Source organism: Doryrhamphus excisus, linkage group LG17, assembly GCF_037039965.1.
Source record: "Doryrhamphus excisus strain RoL-2023G ecotype Guam linkage group LG17, RoL_Dexc_Guam_v1.1, whole genome shotgun sequence".
In the NCBI taxonomy this organism is placed as follows: Eukaryota; Metazoa; Chordata; class Actinopteri; order Syngnathiformes; family Syngnathidae; genus Doryrhamphus; species Doryrhamphus excisus.
The window spans coordinates 541,330-564,331 of NC_136373.1; the positions used below are offsets into that span (position 1 = coordinate 541,330).

The 23,002-nt window shown below is 44.6% G+C and overlaps 1 protein-coding gene across 1 annotated transcript in view; it reads right to left on the reverse strand.

Moving 5' to 3' along the window:
- Positions 1 to 23,002, reverse strand: part of kmt2d (lysine (K)-specific methyltransferase 2D) — a 31,011-nt gene that overhangs the window by 7,483 nt on the left and 526 nt on the right. The window contains exons 2-43 of the mRNA XM_058084412.2: positions 21,115 to 21,197; positions 20,860 to 20,971; positions 20,082 to 20,284; positions 19,856 to 19,965; positions 19,604 to 19,766; positions 18,120 to 18,291; positions 17,627 to 17,741; positions 17,356 to 17,534; positions 16,969 to 17,267; positions 16,778 to 16,876; positions 16,511 to 16,681; positions 15,903 to 16,480; positions 15,698 to 15,811; positions 15,493 to 15,606; positions 15,298 to 15,402; positions 14,579 to 14,760; positions 14,175 to 14,339; positions 12,982 to 13,091; positions 12,843 to 12,884; positions 12,579 to 12,752; positions 12,328 to 12,498; positions 12,122 to 12,244; positions 11,618 to 11,739; positions 11,132 to 11,267; positions 10,956 to 11,033; positions 10,799 to 10,876; positions 10,573 to 10,731; positions 10,415 to 10,484; positions 10,043 to 10,281; positions 9,898 to 9,971; positions 9,604 to 9,654; positions 7,897 to 9,510; positions 7,368 to 7,541; positions 7,106 to 7,242; positions 5,240 to 6,951; positions 5,031 to 5,154; positions 4,476 to 4,557; positions 4,338 to 4,404; positions 4,015 to 4,247; positions 738 to 3,638; positions 492 to 641; positions 240 to 404 (exon numbers count right to left, since the gene is read on the reverse strand). Of these exons, the coding sequence (XP_057940395.2) occupies positions 240 to 404; positions 492 to 641; positions 738 to 3,638; positions 4,015 to 4,247; positions 4,338 to 4,404; positions 4,476 to 4,557; positions 5,031 to 5,154; positions 5,240 to 6,951; positions 7,106 to 7,242; positions 7,368 to 7,541; positions 7,897 to 9,510; positions 9,604 to 9,654; positions 9,898 to 9,971; positions 10,043 to 10,281; positions 10,415 to 10,484; positions 10,573 to 10,731; positions 10,799 to 10,876; positions 10,956 to 11,033; positions 11,132 to 11,267; positions 11,618 to 11,739; positions 12,122 to 12,244; positions 12,328 to 12,498; positions 12,579 to 12,752; positions 12,843 to 12,884; positions 12,982 to 13,091; positions 14,175 to 14,339; positions 14,579 to 14,760; positions 15,298 to 15,402; positions 15,493 to 15,606; positions 15,698 to 15,811; positions 15,903 to 16,480; positions 16,511 to 16,681; positions 16,778 to 16,876; positions 16,969 to 17,267; positions 17,356 to 17,534; positions 17,627 to 17,741; positions 18,120 to 18,291; positions 19,604 to 19,766; positions 19,856 to 19,965; positions 20,082 to 20,284; positions 20,860 to 20,971; positions 21,115 to 21,197 (11,950 nt within the window). The remainder of the gene's footprint in view (positions 1 to 239; positions 405 to 491; positions 642 to 737; positions 3,639 to 4,014; positions 4,248 to 4,337; positions 4,405 to 4,475; positions 4,558 to 5,030; positions 5,155 to 5,239; positions 6,952 to 7,105; positions 7,243 to 7,367; positions 7,542 to 7,896; positions 9,511 to 9,603; positions 9,655 to 9,897; positions 9,972 to 10,042; positions 10,282 to 10,414; positions 10,485 to 10,572; positions 10,732 to 10,798; positions 10,877 to 10,955; positions 11,034 to 11,131; positions 11,268 to 11,617; positions 11,740 to 12,121; positions 12,245 to 12,327; positions 12,499 to 12,578; positions 12,753 to 12,842; positions 12,885 to 12,981; positions 13,092 to 14,174; positions 14,340 to 14,578; positions 14,761 to 15,297; positions 15,403 to 15,492; positions 15,607 to 15,697; positions 15,812 to 15,902; positions 16,481 to 16,510; positions 16,682 to 16,777; positions 16,877 to 16,968; positions 17,268 to 17,355; positions 17,535 to 17,626; positions 17,742 to 18,119; positions 18,292 to 19,603; positions 19,767 to 19,855; positions 19,966 to 20,081; positions 20,285 to 20,859; positions 20,972 to 21,114; positions 21,198 to 23,002) is intronic.

Consider the following 23,002-nt stretch of genomic DNA (forward strand, 5'->3'; position numbering starts at 1 on the left):
TTGTAAATATTTAAGCTAATGTAGATATTGTAGATTTGTTGATATATAGTCCTGCTGTTGTTGTTACGTACACTAACCCCTCGTTTAGCATGATAAATGAATTTCCACAAAGTAGAATTAGTATAAATAAAGACAATATTTTGTATTACATAATACACTATACAAAATCAGAGAAAATAAGCCATTTAAGACATAAACACAATTTAGGAAGAAGGCATAACTCTAAGCCTACATTTTACCTTGGTGAGTAACTGAGAATAGTAGTCTGGGATATTGTCCAACATTGCATTTCCAAAGGATCCTTTGAGCTGAGCTTTTCCATTGGCTGGACTGCTCCCAAAAGGAGCAAACAGATCTAGACTAGCTGTGATGGAAGGTTCCATGAGGGGCAGCAGAGACAGACCCTGGAAGATACGTACATGTCAATTCGCACGCATGGCAGACTTTCTAAAAAAAGTATGATTATACGTATATTGTTGTGGTTCATTCACCTGTTTGAGTTGCTTTATCAAGGCTTCAGCACTTTTCCCAACGTCTTCCTTCTTATTCTTCTTCCGTACATTAAGTCCACGGTCTCCAGGTGCTTTAACTGGACGCTTGGGCTTTTGTGCAGGAGCCCTTTTACTTATAGATTGCAAATCCTGAAAGAGTGGAGAAAAGGAAATATGACTTTGGTCACAAACCCCATCCCCCCAAAAAACTCAGCAACATTAAGACACCACTAAAACACAACCCACCTCCATATTTCGTGGAGTCCCTTGCAGTTTTTGTTCCAGCATTGCCAGTTTGCTGTTAATGTGGCCATTGATCTCATTGTGGATACCTTCAGAAGGCCTCTGGGCAGCAAGTTGAAGGTTCTTGGTTCTTAAGAGTTTCTGTAGTAACTGCTGTCCAGTTTCAGATCTGGCACCTTGAGCCTCAGGTTCTGCAGCATTGTCATCTGTATTTAAAAATGCAGCATTGCTTCCTGAAGTAACCAGGTCACCTGTTGCTTCTCGCTTTACACTACCAGAATGTGCTTCTCCTGTGTCATCACACTGAAATTCCCTTGGCTCCTGTTTAATGTTATGCAGCGTCATCTTGCACAGACCCCCTTCTGGAGTGCCATGCTGTGTGTACGGACTACGGCTGTCTGCAACTTGTAACTGTTGCTGGACACCCATTCCTGTGTGTGGACCATTTGGAACAAGTGGAGCTGGAGCAGGACATATTTCACTGGCCGATGTCTGTGATTCTATTTTTAGTCCTGGACAGTCAAGTGGAGTCTTGGTTCCTGGTGACCTGAGTGGAGACACCTTGATATGACTGTATGGACTTGCACTTCCAGCATTGCTGTCAACAACAGAAGGTGACGGGACATGAGTTGGGAGTGGGGAGGCAGGCTGGGTGGGGCTCATGCCAAAAGGTGCTCTTGGAGAATATGCATTGTAAGGGAATCCCTGCATGTGGCCTGTCGGAGCTGCCATCCGTGTCTGCTGCTGGTGCTGAATGGGAATGGGTTGCCGCATCCCTACTGCGTGGTTCAGTGGGTGTCTGACATCACCAGGGTGTGTGGGTAGTGACTGGCGTGGAGATGCGGGCCTTATTAAACGGCTCTGGTCCATGGGAGATCGTGGCATTTGTAACTGGCCTCTCATAACTTGATTATGCATGGTCTTTCCTGTTTGTGGGTGCGGTTGCCCTGGGACCATGACCCCCTGCTGAAACTGAGGAGCGCCACTTGATTGCTGAATGCACATAGTTCCAGGCTTTCCCATTGGTCCGTACGGCATCTGTTGCCCTTCCATTCGCAACATTTGTTTCACCGCTTGTGGCACCTGGCCCAGTAGCATGTGGGGCCTCAACTCATTCTGTTGGGCTTGACCCACTGAGGTCCGCAGCATTTGACCCTGGTGGAGCTGCCTCTGGGCAATCATGGCTTGGATGTGTTGTATCTGCTGATTTGGGGGAAGATTGCGTAGTTGTGGATTTTGAGCAATGATGGCCTGGATGTCAATAGGGTTGCGTATAGGCGCGTTTGGAACCACAGGCCTTTGTGCAATTATGCCTTGCTGTTGAACTCTAATCATTCCCATCATGCCCTGCTGTTTTTGCTGCTGTGCAATGAGAGCTTGCTGTTGAGGATTAATTACAGACTGTAGCTGACCAGGATGATTCTGTCCCATCATCTGTTGCTGGGTGCTGGGCTCCTGGGGCTGCTGCATGACATTGTGAACAGCCTGGTGCTGTTGTTGCTGGGCTAGGAAATCAACGGCAGACTTTCCTTCTTCTTTAACCATGACACCAGAGTCTTGCCCCTGCACAACAGTTGGTAGATGTTGCGGTTGTTGCTTAATGACACCGGTTTGTTGGTTCCCAGCCAAACCCATTTGTTGTTCAGGAAGTGATGGTTGCTGCGGCATCATATAACCCTGGTCTTGATGCTGCTGCTGAAGCGGCTGTTGCCCCATATCATTTTGCTGATCATTTGCGGAGCCAATCTGCTGCATATGATTAGGAGTTGAGGGCCCACTATGCTGTGGTGGAGTTCTGGTAGCAGGGCTGCGAATGTCACCCTCTTTTGCTGCAACAATTTGACCGTCTGTGGCTCCCAGTGGCTGAGGAGTGTTGTTGCCTGTGGAAGGGGATGACCCCACCTGTGGTGTAGAGGGTTGGGAAAGCCTTCCTTGCTCTTGATTGGATTGAATCATGACTTGAACTGCTTGCCTTTGCTGTGCAATTGGCTGCTGCTGCTGCTGCTGCTGCTGCTGCTGCTGCAGTTGAGAAAAAATTGGTTGCTGTTGTTGCTGCTGTGGAGAAGCAAGCATGTGTTGGGCAAGAATATTCTGTTGCTGTTGTTGAGTCAGCTGGGCCTGAGGACCCCTGACAGGATGACCTTGAGATCCAACCATTCCCTGCTGACCCATCATTTGAGGCCTGCATTGTAGTGGTTGTGCAACAGGCTGATTCGCGATTAATCCTGCTTGAGCTGTTATGACTTGAGCCTGGTTATTGGGCTGGCCTGCAATAAAGTTCTGCGGTTGTGGAGCCACAGACTGACCCGGACCCATTACCTGTGGGCCTTGAGCTATGTTCTGCTGATTCATCTGATTGGTTAATTTCCCCTGTTGAAGATTTGCTTGCTGTTGGGACATCAGTGGGTTTCCCAACACACTTGATTGTGGCTGCGTTATTAAGGCAGATTGTTGATTTACGTGTGGCAACTGCTGCTGGCCCATAATCGCTTGCTGCTGCTGCTGCTGGAGTTTTGCCATTCGAATTCTATGTTGGAGCTGTCTTTCTTGGAGAAGCCTGGGGTCGGCGCCCTGCATTCCAGGTGGCCCCTGTGGGAAGAATCCTGCTGGAGCACCAGGAGGACATTGGGCCCTTGTACCTGGAAGTTGGTGTTGGGCCCTTCCAATGAAAGGCTGACCTTGGGGCATCCTAACAGGCATTCCACCTTGCAGAACCATACCAGGGTGCTGACCCATGACGGGAGTTTCCTGTTGGCCCATCAGCATCTGGCCGGGTAACTGGGGAAACATGTGAGGTGGGGGCCCCTGTGCAGAATGTCCAGGAGCTAGAAGGCCTGAACCTTGCTGCTGCTTGCTTCTATACTCAGCAATGAGATTGGTGTGCTCTTTCTGCTGTTTGCGTACCTACAACAAAACAGATATACATAGATTTCATAAGGTGTTTTTAATGTGTGGGAAAAGAGAATTTCCACAATCATAACATTTTTAGGAAGTTTTATAAAGTGATGAAAGGGTAAAGTTAAAGGGAACCTATTACGCTTTTTCCACTTGTCTGACCTATAAATGTAGTTACAATGTTGTATTCACATGTTAAACCATGCCAAAGTTCCAGCTAAAGAGGTTTGCGCATTTTTGCACTGAAAAAAGTTTGGGATGGCTCAAAACACTCAGTTTGAAAAGGCGTGGTAAATCTGCCATTTTATGAAATCAGGAGCAGATCCCCTTGTATGGGCGTGACTGTAAGCCAGATAAGGTCTCCCCAAGCTCGGCTCCTACATACCTGGTCAAGCTGTTTCTGAATTTTGCTCTGTTCCTCCGTGACCAACTTGAGTTTCTCGGCATCTGCCTCAGCAAACTCCCTGCCAGCTTTCTTTGCCGTGCGCTGTTTTGCACACAGTGCCTTGCGTGATTTTCGATGAACTCCAATTTGTTCTTCCAGAAATTTCAACTGCATTTGGAGTAACTGCTGAGTGTGAAGAAGCCATTCTTCATACTGGTGCTGTTCGGAATCATCTGTAACAGGACAATTACCTTAGTCATCTATACATGTACACAGGATAATTACAAAATTAACTAGTGAATTTCTGTTACTGTTTGACATACTGATGATCCCTTGCACAAACTGTGGCGGGTTAGGTCTTGACTGGATGGGATCACTGGTTTCACCCTCCTTAACACAAAAATAAAAGGAATTATTCATATAAAATGACACTGAATAAACTATGTATCCTAAGCGCTTACTTTTGGAGGCCCAGACGAAACTTGGCCTGGGTCGGTTCCCGGAGCAGATGACAGCCTCTGAGCAAGCAGAGAAACCTGTTGCCTAAAAGGCAAGCACGATGTTTAACTTTACAACAATACCAATACAGTATAAACCAATAATGCACATTACACCAAGCTTGGGGGGTGGGGTGGTAGGATTAAAAATTAAAAGTTTAGCTTCATTTTTTAAATCCTACAAAAAATGTATTGTACCACACTTGTTTCTTCCCTTCAATGCCTGATACTAAAGGAACATTTGTTGGGACCGTTATAATGATGATAACTAAAGAGTGTTATAGTTAAATAAAGAGTTTCATTTAAGAGATGATATCTAGCAACTTCTAGAATAACTATAACATTGTATTTCCAAAATCCTTTATGAGCTAACAACTGTGCCTTTAGTTGTACCAAAATGAACAAGAAACTGAAGAAACAAAGTGGTCTAAGATTTTTTCCCATGACTGTATTAAAAACAACAGAATACAACCAGAAGATGGATGGATACAAAATGTTCCACAGACAAAGTAACAGTACCTGCTGATACCAGAGGGCACAACCATGGGGTCCTGAGCCAAAACTCTCTTGATACCCTTAAGTGCCACCATCTTTGCCTTGGCAATAGGATCCATTATGTCCTCAGTAGCAAATTTGTCCAAATCTGCAAAAGTAACAACACATTTGTTGATGTATTGTGAAGAGAACGCTATTATAACTGAACTACAGTTGAAAGCCATAGCGGTTACCTTTGTCTGGGAAGAAATTATTGGACAGGGGTGACTGTTTCACCGCAGGTTGCTGCTGTGGATGACTGAGACCTGCATGCATTCCTGGCTGCCCCATCCTCACCCCGGCCTGCTGCTGGGGCATGGTCATGTGAGGTGGTGGCACCATTCCTGGTTCCAAAATCCTCTGCTGTGGCAGCATGTGTTGAGCACGGGACACCATTCCCGCCTGGGCCATTATTGCTTGGGGTGGTGGGCGGTGGTGTTGTGGCAGAACATGTGGGTTTGACTGTTGATTTGGAATGCAAGGAAAATGTGGTGGCATGCCTCCCTGGTGAAGGGAGTTAAGCTGTTCCTGCTTCTGCTGCTCCTTCTTCTCATGTTCAAGTAGATCTTGTATTAATAGAGGCAGCTCACCATCCAATGAGCTCTCTACCTTTGCCAAATCGACGGCAGCGGCGTGCTGTCCTCCAACATCAGGCAACCCAAGCGGATCATCACTAATATCTGCATGAGTAGCAGCTGTCGGAAAAGGCAAAGGATCATCCTGGCCTTGCAGCGGGTATGAAAGCCCCCCTAGTCTAACAGAGCTGATGGAAGCTGGCTGGTTTTCTTGCTGTGATGGCATAGAGGAAGATGCGGTTCCCCCAAGAAGCAGAGATACAGCCTCTACCATTTCATCTTTTACAGCAGTCTGTACTGACTGGAGCTGAGGAGTGAGACTTCCTGGTTCTACTTTTACCTTGGAGTTGCCAACTGTGTCAGAGGAGGGTTGCAATTGGGTAGCAGACCTGCTAGGTGAAGCTGACAGCATCTGCTCAGATTCCACCTTGGATTTCTCTTCCACTTTGACAAGTGCAGAGCAAGAGGAGGATGAAGGGGTTTCACTTTCAGCTTCCACCAAGCGCAGCTGGTCCGAAAAGCCATCCTTAGGGTCTCCTTGGTCTAGTTCAGGGTCAGTGTAAGCCAAAAGGTCAAATTCATCACTATTAAGCAAGTCATCTAAATGTGGGTCATTGGTTTCCAGGTTGTCCAGGTTTCCCAGTTCATCATCTCCTTTGTCTGGATCCAAGTCAAGACCTAAATCCTCATCTTCCACACCGCCATCCCCGGGGGCATCCCCGAGGGCTTCAAGATCAGGCTCTGGTAGGTCCTCATTGTGTTCTACCATAGCAGTTTGGGGTTGTGGGACGAGGCTTGATTGTGAAAGCTGACGATGCCCGGAAGCAGAAGTGTTAGAAGTTGAACCTCCTGCCTGAGGCTGCTGCTGTTGAGGTAATAAAGCTGACAGTTCACTCTGCTGTAACCCCAACTGTGGGTCGATGCCCCCGTCTGATTGAATACCATCAGCTGACACGATTGGATGCTGCTGAACATAAGGTGCTGGTATCTCTTGAGGGACAAAGAGGCGCTGTCTGGACTGGGGTCCACGAGGTATAAAGTGAGGTCTAAGTGGGAGCCTCTGCGAGTTGTGTCTTAATTCAATGAACTGCGGTGGGGGTACTTGGGCTATTGGCTGGACGTTTTCCCCTCCATGTGATGGCATCATGGTGTGAGGTTTACGAATGCCTTCCATACTCTGGACATTTACAGCGGAGTTGACATTGTGCTTTATGGCCATAGCCTCCATGCCAGGGTGGGGAAATCTCCTGGGTCCTGCAGCTTGCCCCTGCCACTGGGGAGGGAAAGGTGGGTGGGCAAACATGCCCTGCGGCCTGGGGGGGCCTGGTGGCCTGGCGAACAGATGGAAACCAAATTCCAGTTACGAGGTATAATGATTTGTTTTTCTTACAAGACGAATATTCAAATAAACACAGCAACAACCACTGAAAAACATAGAAACCTTTTACCAATTATAATTGCTGACATGATAGCTTGCGTGCATACCTTGGTGTACTCGGGTCCATGATGGCAGGGGTTCCTGCAGATGGTGGCCTAATTAGTTTGTCCCCCATTCCGCTGGCATTAATGGGCATCTTCCCTATTGAGGCCTGAGTTCCCACAGTTGGAGGAGCAACACGATCCTAATGGAAGCGCACAAAATTATATGCAGAATTTCTTTATATCTACTTGGTTTTTGTCACTTTCGAGGGCCGCTTTACTTCAGTTACATTTGACATGAAACAGAATTTAAACTATATACGTGTACCTGTGGATAGGGTGGCGGTGCTCTGTGGGTCTTGTCTTGCTGAAATGCACCTCTCTCTCCTCCTGGCCATGCAGGGGATACATTGCCAGCAGCGGCTGCAGCTGCCTCTTTTTCTTGCCGAATGGTGTTCCGCTGCATTTGTTGTCTGATTAGAAATTCCCTTAACCGCTGACGCTAAACAAAACAAGTTGCATGAATTAAGAAAACAATTCAATCTACGTAGAAATAGGGATGCTCCGATCAGGGTTTTATGCTGCGGACGCCAATGCTGAGTGACAACGGCCGATACCGATCACATGGATTAATAATAAAACATGTTTCTAATTATTTATGATTAGAGCTATTGGCTTGCGATGCAGGATATCAAAGGGAAAAAGTCAGGATAATTCCATGGTCCCCTGACTGCGAGGAAGCCCCCCAAAATAACTAATAGAAAAGCCCCAACTCGATCAAATGATTTCTCACTGAAATCGCGATCGATCGGAGCATCCCTACATAAAAATATGATTCCATTGGAAACACTTTTTACCTGTCTGTGCTTCTCCAGTTCAGAGGGACTAAGGCCCACTAGTGCTGGATCTTGAGCTGCTGACACATCAGGCATTTCTTGAGTACCTGGCGATGATGTCTGAAGAGATGCATCTTGAGGGCGGACAGCTGCCAGGTCCTGAGATCCAGGAGGAGGAATAGGTCTTGAGCCGTAGCTGTCCGCACCAGGAGTCTGCTGGGTTGGCTGTGGCTGACCTGGTGTATTTTGACCCTGCTGTTGGGGTATCGGAATCGTTCCTGTGCCAGCACTGAATGGTGCTAAGGGTTTGCAAGTAACAAGATCCCCCATGGAGCTATTGCTGGAATGTGGCGGAGGTGGCTGATGTGGATTAGGTGAGCTTTTGACACTTGTAGTTCCATCTGGTGCAGCAGATGATGGGCGAGGTTGTTTGTGGATAGTTGTGAAAGGGTCTCGAGATTGTGGCCTTGATGGTGGCTGGGAACAGTGATCTGGGGACTGGAAACGCGGGGTCAGAGGAGACTGGGCAGAGTATGCATCATTGGAGAGTCCACCTGGAGTGTGGGGAGACTGACAGCTGCCCTGGGATTGTGGGCTGGAGGGAACTCTTGGGCACAATTCCTGTTGAGTTACAGGGTTTTTCTGGGATCCAAGAGGACAACTATCACCTGACTGCAACTTGAGAGTTCCTGGAGATTGAGCGTGGGCATCAGTGAAAGAGTGAGACGGAGACTGCCTGTAACTTTCTGAGGGATGGCTCGGGGAGGCTCCATGATGAAGTGCACCGCCTTCCCCTTGGTACAATCGTGGCATCATGGGTGCCTTAAAAAATCCATCACCAGACTCCAGCATCCCAGCAGGAGAGCCAGTGGCAAGGTCAGGCCTTCCAACAGCAGCGGAGCGTGGGGATGGTGCGCTCATATCAGCCCTGTACTGGCCTGTGCCTGCAGGTGAAGAGGCCATTGTGGATGGTGAAGGGGATGAGCCGTATTCCGTCTGCCCCATGCCTTGCTGAGTTCTTTGACCGTCCCCATAATGTATGCTATGGGATGGTGAGAACATGGTTGACTCTCCACCACTTCCAGCACTTCTGGAATGAGGACTTTGTAGAGGCGTAAGGGACTCTTGAGAACATTGCTCAGATTGTGATAAATGACCTTGCTGCTGCTGTAACTGGGATCTGAAGTAGGGGTCAACCTGCTGAGCCCGTCTGGAGGTTCCAGAGGTGCCTAGTTGCATGTCAAAGGGGCCAAGACTAGCTGGCCGTCCCTGAGGAGGACCCTGTGGGCCGGAAGCAGAATAACCTGAGGAGGAGGCCTGTATGGGGCTAGCCCCAGCATAGGTTAAAGGAGTTGGTGGGTGGGAGTGAGAACGAGGTGACTGGGGAGGGAGTTTGGCAAAAGGGTCTGTATGGATTTCAGCTGATCTAGGGTTTTTTGCAATAACATCTGAGAAAAAGACAGAGGAAGAGCCTGAATCTGGGGGGAAGGGATATGGGCTCTCTGCTGAACTTGGCTGAGACGAGATGGACGTAGATCCAGAAGGTGCTGGAATCTGGAGGTGTAAACTGGGTCTTTCCCCTTTAATCCGCACTGGCTCCGTCTTAACTGGCCTACACACCTGACTCTCTGCCTGCTATGAGAGGAGAAAACAAAAGCCAGAAGAACAACGATTGGCGATATGATCATCTTTTGCAACTTTATTTTACCATTAGAATATAAAACTCACCTTTTGTGCCTTATTGATCCTCTGAGCTGCTCTGTTGTCTTTTGCTTTTTGCTTTTGAGAGAAATTACATCATTCAATTATTTTCATAGAAAATGTATTTCAATTTTTGTCTGTTCCAATCACTTTTAGTTTTTCTTGACGGCTGATACAATACTCCTTATGGCAGGCACAGTTCACATATCAGTCCACAAAATAATCTATTTTGCTCTGATTGCTTTGGACTAGAATTATAAGCCAATAAGAAAATAACACAATAAAATTGAAATATATAGGTGGTAAAATCAAACAACATACCAGATAAGGAACTTTGTCAGCTGCTGACACTTTTCTCCAAATCTTCATGATTTGCTTACAGCGACTTGCCCAGTCTGGAAGACAGGAAAAAATGAAACATAGCCATAATGGAAGTACATTACTAATAGTAGCCGTCCACACTCACCTGGGTAGTCCTGTTTCAGAGTAGGAAAGTTGGTGTTGGCATAAAGCACTGGAGAAATGGTTGATAGCTCTCCCAGCTCCTCGTCTTTCTCCCATCGCTGGAGACTGCGTTGGTTGTAAGAAAGCCCATCACCTTCTGCCTCGGTGGGGGTTGGTGGGGAGGAAGGAGTCACTGGGGTGGAAGGAGTTGCCCATGGGCTCTCCTCACCCCCATTTGGACTAAACAGCCCTCCTTTTTCCCTGAAGATGATACAGTATAAAAGGCTTACAATAAAAATAAATACATTTGCATGCCTCTGTGTTCTACAGTAAAATGGCATCAGAATTGAGAGATAAATTCACTGCTAAAAAAAATAAATGTATGACTTCCTACCGCATGTCAAAGAATGGTGACTGTGAAAGGCCAGGGAAAGCATCCATAACTCCAGCTGAAGGCAGAGATCCTGCAGGACATTTACATATTGAAATCCCCACACAAACGTACATCCTTCATAGAACAATAATCTGCCATAGACATCCCATTCTACACACCTGAGAGGAGAGCTCTTTGTGGCAGAGTGCTACAATTGAATTCTCCCTTATTACCCTCAGAGATGGGCTTCATACCCTCCAAGGTGGAGCCTTCTGAGACTCCCAGAACCTTCCTGAAGAACAGCTCAGAGTCCTGATTCTCAACCCCTTGTGGAAGACCTGACAAGCAAAGATGAGATGTGAAACATGTTAACGCCTCATTTGACTTCTTTTTTTTGTAAATTACCTTCACTTTTTTCTGCATCGGAATCATGAGGATCGGTTGACCCTTGGTCCTTCAGTGATGAGGATGGTGCAAAGACTGCTGAAAAAAAAAGACAAATATTTACAAATTTGCTGTCCAAACAAAAGCAATAAATTAGTTCCAGAGTCCAGGTACAAACCTGTACAGTCTCCCTGAGGATTGGGGGCCTGACGCCCCTCTTGCTTGAGATGATCCATCATATGATCCTTGGCCTCAGCTAGAGAGAGAAAAAGAAGTACGGATGTTATGGACAAGATTTGTTAACCTCGTCAACGCAGTCAAAACTCTCGTTTGTCGAGTTCAAGTGGTCCTTACTCTCCGGAGAAGTCATTTTGACACTTGATGGTGCTGGTAATGAGGGTCGAAGAAGGCAAGCGGCTTGTCTCTGTCCGGGGAGTGTCATTACAGCCTTCTTGCTCAGGTCTATAAGTGTCTTTCCGAAGAAAGCTTCCTGCACGAGAGATAAGTTATTGTTTATTTGAACAAACAAGAATTTAAACCCATACCATTTTAAGGGATGATCGGTCTGTTTACTCTGTATCGGTCCAATACTGGACAAATTTACCAGATCTGATATTCAACATTGTGAAAATAAGTTATCCTCCAATTTAGTGTGGATGTGGTAAGTTTGTGGCTTCTTACTTGTCCTTCTTCCCCACTCCGTTTGAAAACCTTTCTTAAGTTTAGAATAAATAAATTGGTTGCTAACTAGTTGGCTTCAAACAAAAGCAATGATTGTGTGATTAAAGCGGGCGTCATCTCGAACGTTAAGTAAGGGGGCATAGAGAGAGATGAACAAACCTGAAGATATGTTGGAAACATGTCCTCAAGTTTGCTCTTTTTCCGTCCCCGACGCTTCTTGGCCTGTTCTTCACCCTCCAATGGTTTAGGATCCATGATGTTATCGGTGTCAGGATGAGGTCCTAATTACATGTAAAAAAACAAATCATATTCACAAGTTAAAATCAAGTTGGATGAGGAGGTCATGGATTTTATAAACCAAAGTAAGACCCCTTATATTTTACAGAACTTGCATGTTTGCACTACGACTCAGACAACCTTGTCCTCTTTTTTTTTTTTTTTTTTGCGATAATACATTAGATAATGGCATCTTTCGCTACCAAAATGGTTAACAGTGCATGGTGGTATATGTGTAAAACAACTAATTCTTGTTGTTGATGTTGTAGCATCGTTGTTTAGACATTTGTGTCAAAGTTTTTTATGGCTTAGATTTAATGAGTTAAACAGTTAATTTGCTCTGGCAAAAGACAAGGTATAGCACACTGAAACATTCTTGCCACTGACCTTCTTCGATGGTTCTCTCTATAGGCTGTCCATCTAATGTCGTTTCTCCAGCAAGTTGGGCAAAAAATTCTTTTTTCAATCGTGTGTGACACTTTCGTTGTCGCACCATGAAGCCTCCAATTCCTAGTGGAATTTGTCCATACTTTATACACAAATAGCTTACTAATGTTTGACAAAGAACTATTTTTAAAATCATGTGTGCTTACCGGGTCTGTAAGGTTTACGTTTTCGTTTTTTACCATCTTCTATATCCTCTGCCCCCCCTTTGAGACCCTCGCATTCAGCCACGCCATCAGCCCCTCCGTCAACACCGCCTTCTCTGTCGGGGCTCCCAGAGTTCTCCATCTTCGTGTCACAATCCATAGACTCCCCGCAGACTGGATCAATGAGAGCACATTGAATGAGAACACAAATATGGCTGTTCCATAGTCTACGAAAGAGCAGAAAATGTGTCAACCTTTTCCCTCTTCCCCTTCTCCTTCCTCCCTCACATCCATTCCATCGCAGCACAAGGTGCCAAGACGGGAGCGACGCTGACGTCGCTTGAGTAGGGGAGACATGGATATGGTTCGTAGCAGGGACATTCCCGACTCGGTCAGCCACACACCCTCTAACCGGTAGAACTGAGGCTCTGTGAAGTTGCATTGGAAATTATAGATGAAGATTTATTGCTGAATGCATCAGCGATGAAGCAAAAAAGGAATAAGCAAATTCTACTAACCTGGCTCCTTGATCTTTATTGAAGCCATAATGGCCGACTCGACTATAATGAAGAAAGAGGTAGAAAATACAACAGGAAATCATGTATTGAGTTCTATTTTCACACATACATTTTTCAGTTATATATGGTTCTGACTCACCAACAGGTTTGGGAACATATGGGCTGCAGGATGTACACGCAAAGCCTTCATCGGACGCTTGTTCCACTTCATCCTCGGTGTATAAACTCTCACAGACTGCATGGACCCATCTTTACACACACAAATACATAGTGTTACATGACAGTAATAGGAACTCATACAAATTATTTTCTCATTTGCCTTGGTTAGAGTCTGTTTCAGCTTGAGTTGGACCTTCTGGTACGGATTAATGACGTTAACTAAGGCACCACTGTCCAACTGAATTTAAGGAATAACTCGTAGCAAGGTATGCAGGTGTCATCATTCTCTTCGCTTGCTGCTCGTCATCACCGTCTTTGGCAAGGTAAAAGTGATGTTACATTTTCATTAATCCCTTTCATTCGTCATTTGTGTGCATATTGTTTTAGTTTGGAATAGTTTTTTTGCATGTTTTACTGTAACTGTATAACTTTAAATACATTTTTTGTTAATATTTTTGGGTGCCCGAAACAGGCGAATTAGGTTTGCAGTATTTCCTATGGGGAAAAATTGATTTGGTTAGAGTACATTTAATTTTTTTCTCCTTTTGCCCTGCAAAACATCACTTGTAACGAAGGGTGTCGTGAGACATTCAGTTCAGGAAGAGACAAGACACAAGATTGGCACGAAGAGGTCTAATTTTAGCTTTGCTTATAAGGAACGTACACCGACAGTTAATAGAAAATGAGGTAGAAATGTATGCATATTTCTACTTGTAATTATACCTTGTTAACTTGGGTAGTTCAGCTAATGAGATGTCATGTTGTCACGGGTCATTGCACAAAAGTGGAAAACACATTACGCAATACTCAGTGGGTGTCTGCATAATTTGAGTATTGGTTTTGGAGGCCTACATAAAGGCCCCAAGAAGGCCAGCATTAGTCCAACTGGTGACTCTGCAGTTCTCTGCCCATGTGGGAGGTGACAGTGTGACCTGGATAGGTACGATTGGGCAATACAAATCAACAAAATAATGGAGTTCATTTTCATTTACTTTGTGATGAATTCATTATTTTCCCAGGCAGACTGCCCACAAAACATTTTTATTCTGAATGAGACATTTTGGAACATTTTACTCAGGAGATCTTGTAACACCCCTATTAGGTACCGCACAACAATTGATGAATTTTTGGTGAGGACTTATGACGCGTGTGGTTGTCATGATCAGCACCCACCGATCACAGTGCTGACACTGCAGGAGCAGCTCCTCCTCCATGAAGTTCTCACGGCATACTGGACAAGTGACGAGGCTGGCACAGGGGCCACAGTGAGTGTAGTTGTTCTGCCACTCACAGTGGAAACCTGGGGAGTTGGAGCCACACTGTACACAGCACACACACCTAGAAATAAGTAGAAACAGACAAATACAACTCAAATTAAAAGGAATATATGTGTCAAAGTGGATGATGTAAACATTTTTTCTCTTGCTGCAAACACCCATAAATGAGGGTTGGGCCTCTGAATACTATATACAAGGTCTGATGAATTCTTTACATAAATTGCAAATTTCAACATTTGCTTTGACTCTATTCAAATTTACAAGTGTGAACAAAGCTTTCACAGCTTTAGTCTTCTTTACCATTTGCATTTCCAACCACCCTTGGGTACTGTGTGCAGGGGCGGGTCCAAGCAGTAGGTGTGATAGCTGACATCACAGTCATCGCACAGCAGCAGGCGGGAGGGGTCTGAAGCCTTTCCACATACTTCACACACGATGCATTCCAAACAGCGCCAGCCCTTGCGGAGCATCGTCTTTGTGATCTGCAGAAAATGTAAAGTTGGGTTTATTTAGACTGATGAATTACTTGGTTTATGAAGATGACAATGGCAATGTTTCGGGGGTGTCCCAATACAACTTTGAATCAGCTAAGAAATGCCCTAGAAGAAACCGATTCATACAGTTATACTGAAAATGAGACTTTTGCGTAAAACAAAACAATTTGTCATCTGAAAAACAGGTAGCTTGAATGTTATGAGGGTGTTGAAATGGCTTGTTTAATTGAGAAATCTGGACATTGGACATTGAAAGAAATCTTAGAAGAGGAAGGAGTAGCGTCACAAAAATACTAAATAAAAAAAAATTGACAAAAGTATATGTGAACAATGGCCAGTTAAGGCTTGACTTGTTTGCCTATCCAGGCCGCTGCAGCCAGGTCGGGAATCGACTGCTTTATCAGAGTGCCAAAAACAGAGATTTTAGATGCAGGCCGACATTGTGCGATACTCAAATTTATGGGGCTGATATCGACCCTTTATCCAACATAAATATCGGGACTTCCCTGGTAATGTCGTACTTACCTTGCTGTTCACGCAGTAAGGATGGTAACACTGAGCACACTGCGCACAAGCTAACAACTGTCCCTCGGCACCCTTTCCAAAACTGCCACACACCACACACATATCCTAAACACATATGAAAGGGAGAAAGAAAATGTTGAATCGAATAGAATATGCCATAATTCACAGGCTTGCATTGAAATAAGATGGTTATACCTGGAGCAGAACAAATTTATCAGTGTTTGAGAAAAGAACGACTGTGTTCTGCATAGTGTCATCCTCCTCATCCTCCTCCTCCTTACTGATTCCAGAGTCTGTGGTCATGCTTAGCTGAGGACAAAGAACACAGAAAAAAATGGTTACATTCTTGTCGCTGTGCCGTATAATGAACTCTGAATATGGTATGCAGAGTTTGGCTCACCAAGAAAGCATCGATGCAAGAGGCCATGGCTTTGAGGCGGGACCTGCCACCACGCCCTCTCCCTCCACCGCCTCCTCGAGGTCGACGCTTCCCAGGGAAACTATTGCTTCGCCCCTGCAAGACAGAAGTGCAATCAGGATGACTCCATCCAATTGTGACAGTATTAATAAATTGAAACAGAAATGTTTAAAGAGCGAGCTCCGACCTGTTTTACCCGTGAGCGGCCAGGGGATCCTCTGCGTTTCACCTTCTCTCCGTCACTTCGGAAGGGTTCAAAGGGAAGCGAGTCATCGGTTTCCGTGAGCATGTTGTCCACATGAGAGCGGCCAGTGGAGTGAAGGCCAAGGTCCATGGAGAGTTGATGATCCGGTTCTCCAGGAGAGCCCAAGAAGCCACTGCTACTCTCATCTCCATGGCTCATGTTGGACAACTCATCCAGCAGTGACTCCGACTTAATCTGATGCTCGTGTTGCTCCTGCTTTATCTCCAAATCATGTCCTTCTTCTTTCATCTGCTCGTCGTCGTCTTCATCATCCTCCTCTTCAGAGTGAGGAAGCAGCCTCTCCTCCAAGTTGGCAGTGAAGCACTCTTTTTGAGTGACAGGTGACAAAGAAAGATGAAATGATGACTGGAGCTCCTGGCATGACCGTGTGTCCTGCTCATCAGAGAGCGGTGCATGCTTTTGTTTCACCACAGATGCTTGAGAATGTGAGAACTTTGCCAGAATCTTACTGAATGGTTGGGAAACGGAATTTAACAACTCTGCTGATGCAGGTTTAACCACAGAAAGAACAGTCTTCCGTTCCTGCGCCTCCATATTTTCAAGGCCCTCCTCCACGGCTTCTACTTTAGGAATTTGAGAACGTCTCTCAGCAATGGAATCCTGGAGAGAGTCCGCTTGGATCACCTGGCTGACTGGCTTTCCGACTCTCCTATCATCACCAGGTATACAAGAGGCACCTTGTTCTGCTGAGCACTCTCCATCTAGGATGAAGGAATGCATGTTATTACTTTAATCACATACAAATCTGCCATTAGTATGGCATGCTTTGTGTCCATGTGCAAATATTCTGCTCTTACCTGGAGACTCAAAGAAAGCATTAGGCCCCTCTGAAGTGCATTCCTTGTCCATCTTCAGCTCCTCCGAGGTTTTGTCACCTACATTTGTTGTCTCCGCACCTGAAGTGACAACTACTTAGTTTCCATACTTGTATTATGTTGTACCAAAACTAAATGTTGACAAATATTCTATTGCTGGGGTTTTTCTTTACCTAGGTCCATGGGTGTCGCTTCTTCAGCCTCTTCTGCCAAAGCCATCTCTGATGTCCCTCCCTGGCCTTGTGTCGCCTGGGATACATCCACCTGCTCTTCTGTCATCATGCCTGTTTGGATTGTCATCTCCACCAACTGTATCCGTCCTTCAGTCTCATCAACTGTCTCTGTGGTTTGTGTCTCTGCTGTGTATGCCTCAGTGAGACGCTCCTGCTGCTGATGATCCTTCTTACATAGCAGGCATATGCTCTTGACTTCTGGGAGCTCACCTGGTAAAGCACACTCAATATGCACCCACCTGAGACCACGGTAAAAGATCATACAAACAATGAGTGATGAGGCCAAACATGGCTGAAACCCAAAGTGTGTGCAGACGTTGATCTAACCTGTGGCATAGGCTGCAGCACTGAAGAGCAACAGATGGGTTTGCAGCTTTCCTGCAGACGGCACACACCGAGCTGCGCTGACACTGGCAGGCCTCACACACAGCATAGTTGTCAAACCACTGAGCCAAACCTGGCACCACGAGACCACGGATCCCACACTCCATGCATACACGACACCTCTGGAATGATTCAAACATCAATATTGGAAATCATGAGGAGAAGCAGTCTCAAGAACGTGAACAGTGAAATTCCTTTCCAGTTGTCTACATACTCTGCATTTCCATGGATCTGAGGGGAGAGAATCCATGGCTGGCTGGAGACAGAAGGTGTGGTAGCCCTTATCACAGGCATCACACACTAACATTTTAGAGTCTTCACCTGGTTGTCTGAGGAACAACAACATCAAGGGTTACTCAAAATAAATACAAGTCAGTCAATTAACATGATACAAGATAACAGTACAGTCGTCCTTTGCAATATTGCGGTACCATTATAGCTCCCTCGCTCTATTGTAGTTTTTCAGAAACTCATGAATGGTAGACTGGTCTATCATTGGTCAAAACATACTGAAATTCAAAAGTCAAAAGCATAAAAGGTCCCATTTAACAGTCAATCCGATGTTGCGGAAATTGGTTTATTGCGCTCGGGTCTGGAACCAATTAACCGCTATAAACAAGAGACGACTGCATTGTGAAACAGCTAATAAATGTCCAGTGCAACGATAGACCGATAAAGTTGATTTGATTTGATAGGCATGAACTCACCTGCAAGTCTGGCACACTTTACACTCCGGGCACTGCCATCCTGCTCGCTGAATGGGCGTGGCACCTATCTCTAAACAGGCCGCATGATAATGTAGACCACAACCCGTGCAGAACAACAAGTCTGCGAGCTCTCCCACTGAGTCGCACACTGCACACCAAGCTTCTTCACCGGCTGAGAAAGTCAAAGAATAGATTTGGGATTGAGATTGGGATTGGGATTACAGAGGCAGCATTGCAGCACCCTGGCAGGAATACCCAATGTAATGTTTCGCTGGGACTAGATGCAATATGTGGAAAAAGTAAAAATTGTTTAAACTGATATTGGTACTTGTATATTTCTTAGGTACCTTTCCAGTGTTACGTTTCTGTCTGATGATTTTAGCATTCTTTTTAAGTCAGACTGTTTTCCAATGGGTTGACAAGCTTGTGGAGAGTTCCTTCATAGCTCATGATTGGCTTCTGTCAAAGAGCTACATCATGTGGTGGACATGTGCAGCTTACACATGTACAAATCTGTTTTTCTCTGTATGTTTAGTGGGTGCGGCTTAAATACCACACCCACTAATGGATGAGGGGTAGGATTGGTAATGGTTTCATTTTATTTGAACATGCATCGGGTTACAATGCAGTGCATCACATAAATCAATTCACAGTCCCACATGTCCAAAGAGAGTAGGAAGAAACAAATCTTATTAAATCATCTCTCTCCCTATCTGTTACTATTATATTTACTCACTCCCTATATTCCAGGTATGATTTTTTTAACACATAAAGAACTGTATGGTAATGTAACCGTACAGTGATGTGATGGTGATTTTCTTACAGCCATAATAAAATAATGATCATAGAAATGTAAAAAAACAAAACAAACACAACATGACCTGTTCAAGGCTGATTATTTTTCTTTTGCTTCTTAGACATTTCTCTCCAGGGACAGTTCTTATCATAGAGGTTCATATAAATATTTAGAAAGTGTTCATATGCTTCATCCACATCATTAACACTGTACACACACACACACACACTAATAAGCTTTACTTCTTCCTTTCCACTACTTTTTGGACATGCGGAATTGTTAACTGTGTTAGTAGGAAGCGTATGCTCCAGTGTAATTTGTGTTCATGGCCGCGATGAAGGCTATTGAGGTGGTTCAATAGTACAAATATTTGGGAACAGTGTAGGACCACGGGCTAACATTTGAGTCTCAGGTGGAGGCCATGTGTAAAACAAAAAAATATCTCGGAGGATGTATTTTTATCCCATGTTTTGCAGTTTTAAAGTGGATAACACTTGTGAAAATGTTCGGCTGAATAACTGTAAGGGTGGTGGTGGGGCTTGGAATTTTTTATTTATTGTTGGTTTGTTGTCTATGTGATACTGCTGGCTGTAGAACAAATGGCCCCTTGGGGATAATAAAGTTTACCCTGACCTTTGCGTGCACTATGCAATAGGTTACGAATGCTGAGAAGATGAGCTTTTCTTACCCAGCTCTTCCGCCTTGTCTATGTGCTGTGGACAAAGAAGGGCCAACTGCTTCATGGATTGGAAGGATCCACTGGCTGCCGCGCAAGGAAAGTGGTAAAACGTTGAACAGCCCACAGCATGACAACGAACGGTTGCACCCAGCCTTTTGCAGTATTCACAAAGCTGCAACAAACCAATGTTGAACATCAACAAGTCATATTAGTGAAATAATCCTTTTTAATGCCAATATTTTCCTTTGACTGTGCACTTACCCGCTGCGTCCCTGAGATAACAGCCTTATCCACATTCTCCAACTCGTCGTCATCCATTTGTTTCACTCCCTCCGACCACACCGCACACCAGTGATGAACCCAACAACCCCCTGTTTATTGCAACACCACTTGTCAAACCTCCACGTAAAATGAAATGCTACACCTGTGCCATGTATCTCCTACGTAATCAATATTGACTAATATTTAGTACTGTTGGGTTTTTAACCTGAGTCATCAAAGAGTGATGCCACACAGGGGATGTCCAAAAATCCAATGGAAGACAATTCATCATTTCCAGGCTGGGGAAGAGGAAACGATGATGGCTGGAGAGCTGGTCGTTCTGAAGTTGGCCGAAAATGTCTCAGTTCCCGTTGTCCATGAAGGCTGCGCTCCACACAGTTGCAAAGAGCACAAGCCCTCGCACTGGCTCTATTTGGACAACATCAACCAAAGAGTACAACCTTGGTTAGCGTATATCGTATAGCGTATATCCCTGTTCAGCTCACACCAAAAATGTTGGCATCTTGTCCTGCTTTTCTTTTTGATTACCAATGCTAAATGACCCACAGTTGAGCTAAAAAAAATGTTGCAAGTGGCAGCACTTTTGTAAAGAAGGTGAGAAACACTATTGAATAAAGTAATAAAATGTAGCAAAGTATGAAGCTGCTCGTCACTGCTGTCTTTGTCGACACAGGTCTTCAACCAATCTAAAAGTAATATTACTTGTTTATTTATTGTTTATATGCATTTCAAACTGTTTTCTGCATGTAAAGCTATAGCTATAAGCTATTAAAAATGCTTTGTCAAGTAGGGGTGCAAAGATTTTTTTTGGGGGGGGGGGGGGGCTGTGCATGCCAGGCTATGCTCAAGCCGGCTGAACGAGAAAAACTGAAACCAGCAAAATGCAACAAAATGCACAACTAAGAGCAGCACATTTCAGGGTCAAAACGTGTATCATGTAAGAAAAAATCTGACATGCTGGCAGGTCAGCCCAAGGAACTTACATAGGTGTGCTTGAAGAGGCTGCAGTAGCACCAGAGACATCCTCGGCAGCAAGAACAGCTTGGGACTCTCCATCAGAGGAGACGTGTTGTGGAGCAGAAGCTTTATCATCAGCTGAAAAATAAGTAAAACTCTTGTGAGCTTTATTTATGAAAACAAAGCAGGAGGTAAGGAAACTTTATTTCACTGTGCATCTACTACGGTATTACACAAGCTTGTGTGAAATATTATTATTCGTCAGAACATACAATGATTACCTGTTGGCTCAGACTCGCTCTCTTCGCAGTTTGATTTCTGCTCGTCCATCCCCCAAGCTGATTCTGATCTCCTTGACAGAGATCTGCATTTTCAAAACAGAAATGTCTCATAACTAGGTTAATGGTCTTACATGCAGTAGATGCTAAACATTTTACTAAAATAACAATCATGTGTGAATGAATAATGAGCACTGCAAATACCTGTATACAGCATATGACACATTAAAAGGCTTTCCATAGAGATGGGAAGCTAGCAAGCATGCAGATCTTAAAGATAACAGGTACAATACGTATTAAATGTTAACTATGTGAAATAACAGAAAACGCTGTCACTCTGCACTCACCATGCTACTCGTTTAAAAACTCACACGATACATCGAGGTTGATCCAAATGTAAGTTATTCGTCTTACAGTCACCGACTACTACAGTAAGCCACCCTGCCTCCTTGCAATGATGAAAATAGCGCGAGTGTTACAGAAAGCTGACACACCGGAATTAACGCATAACGTGTTTATTAACCAAAAAACACATAATCCAGACCCGATAAACGTCTTGAGCAAAAGACACAAAGCAATAACCAACGGGGCACCTCGTATGTATTTTTAAAAGTAACAATAATTAAGGATACACAAAGAAAACAACTTCCGTGCTGAAAATTTCCTGTTGCAGCAGTGTTGTTGCCGTCTGGAACATGAGTCGAACAAACTTCAGTTCCGACCTGAGCCTCATGCCGCTAACGAAGTACAATAAATCAAACTATGCGGGGCTCTATCTCCTCGCCATTGTTACGGCGACATAACATACAACATGGGGTCGTCCTGGATCGTGTTAGCCAGCGACTGTGCCGTCGTGGGCTTCATGCACCTGAAGACTAGCCAGCGACTTTGTACGCAGCTCCATTTCCATGCATGATAACATGGCAGCTTCCCTAATGCGCGCTCGTATGATTGTTAATCTCCCAGTCTCGCAAAATAAACGAACTCTACAGCGTAGCCATACCAATGACGACGTGAGGTGTGTGACAGAACTAATTCTGTAACTTAGATCGGGTAGTCAGCAAGTTTCAAAACAAACCTTTAATTCGGATTTGAACTGAACAATCATGTGTGAGGAGTGAGGAACCTATCTATGCCTTTCACATTTTTCCTGCATATAAGATTACATTTTGATAGCAACATCTACCAGCTTATCAGATAAGGAAGTCCGTCATGTGTTTATAGAACTAAATTGTGTTGATTTGAGTAACAGCGTTAGAAACTAACCCAATACAAAAAAGACAACATAGGCCATTGCAAATTATGTTTATCGAAAACAAGAAGAGTACATTAGGCGGATGGGCACATTGGGGCAAGAGCTATAACAAAAAATAGGCTTCGAAATAAATATGACAGTCTGAGCACACTTCTCGATAACAATGGCACACGTCGTATTTACAGGTGAACAATATAGTTACAGCCATTAAGCAGCAAAATAATTTCTAAAAATGTATTTCGTAGTGATGACTTGATGGCCAAGAAGCGTACCGGTTAGCTATACACTGACACTGAAAGTACTAGGAAATTAACTTTTAATGTCGTTTTATATGCTGTCCTTTTTGATAAAATGACCAAATAACGTCTGCATTTTGTTGCCATGCCAAAAAAAATATTTTTACAGTTCACTAATATCAATCATAGCATCATTACTCAATGTAAACACCGATTTCAGTGGTTAGTACTCCATCCAGCAAATAGCCCGGTCCATGTCCGTTGCGACTGACTGAAACGGGAAATCTACCAACTACCTATGGTGACGTAGCAGCTAAGTGTCCCGAAGAGTATAACTATACAAACTACGTCCACTCTCATGCATAACTGCATTCATTTCAGGAAATGACATACGATAACT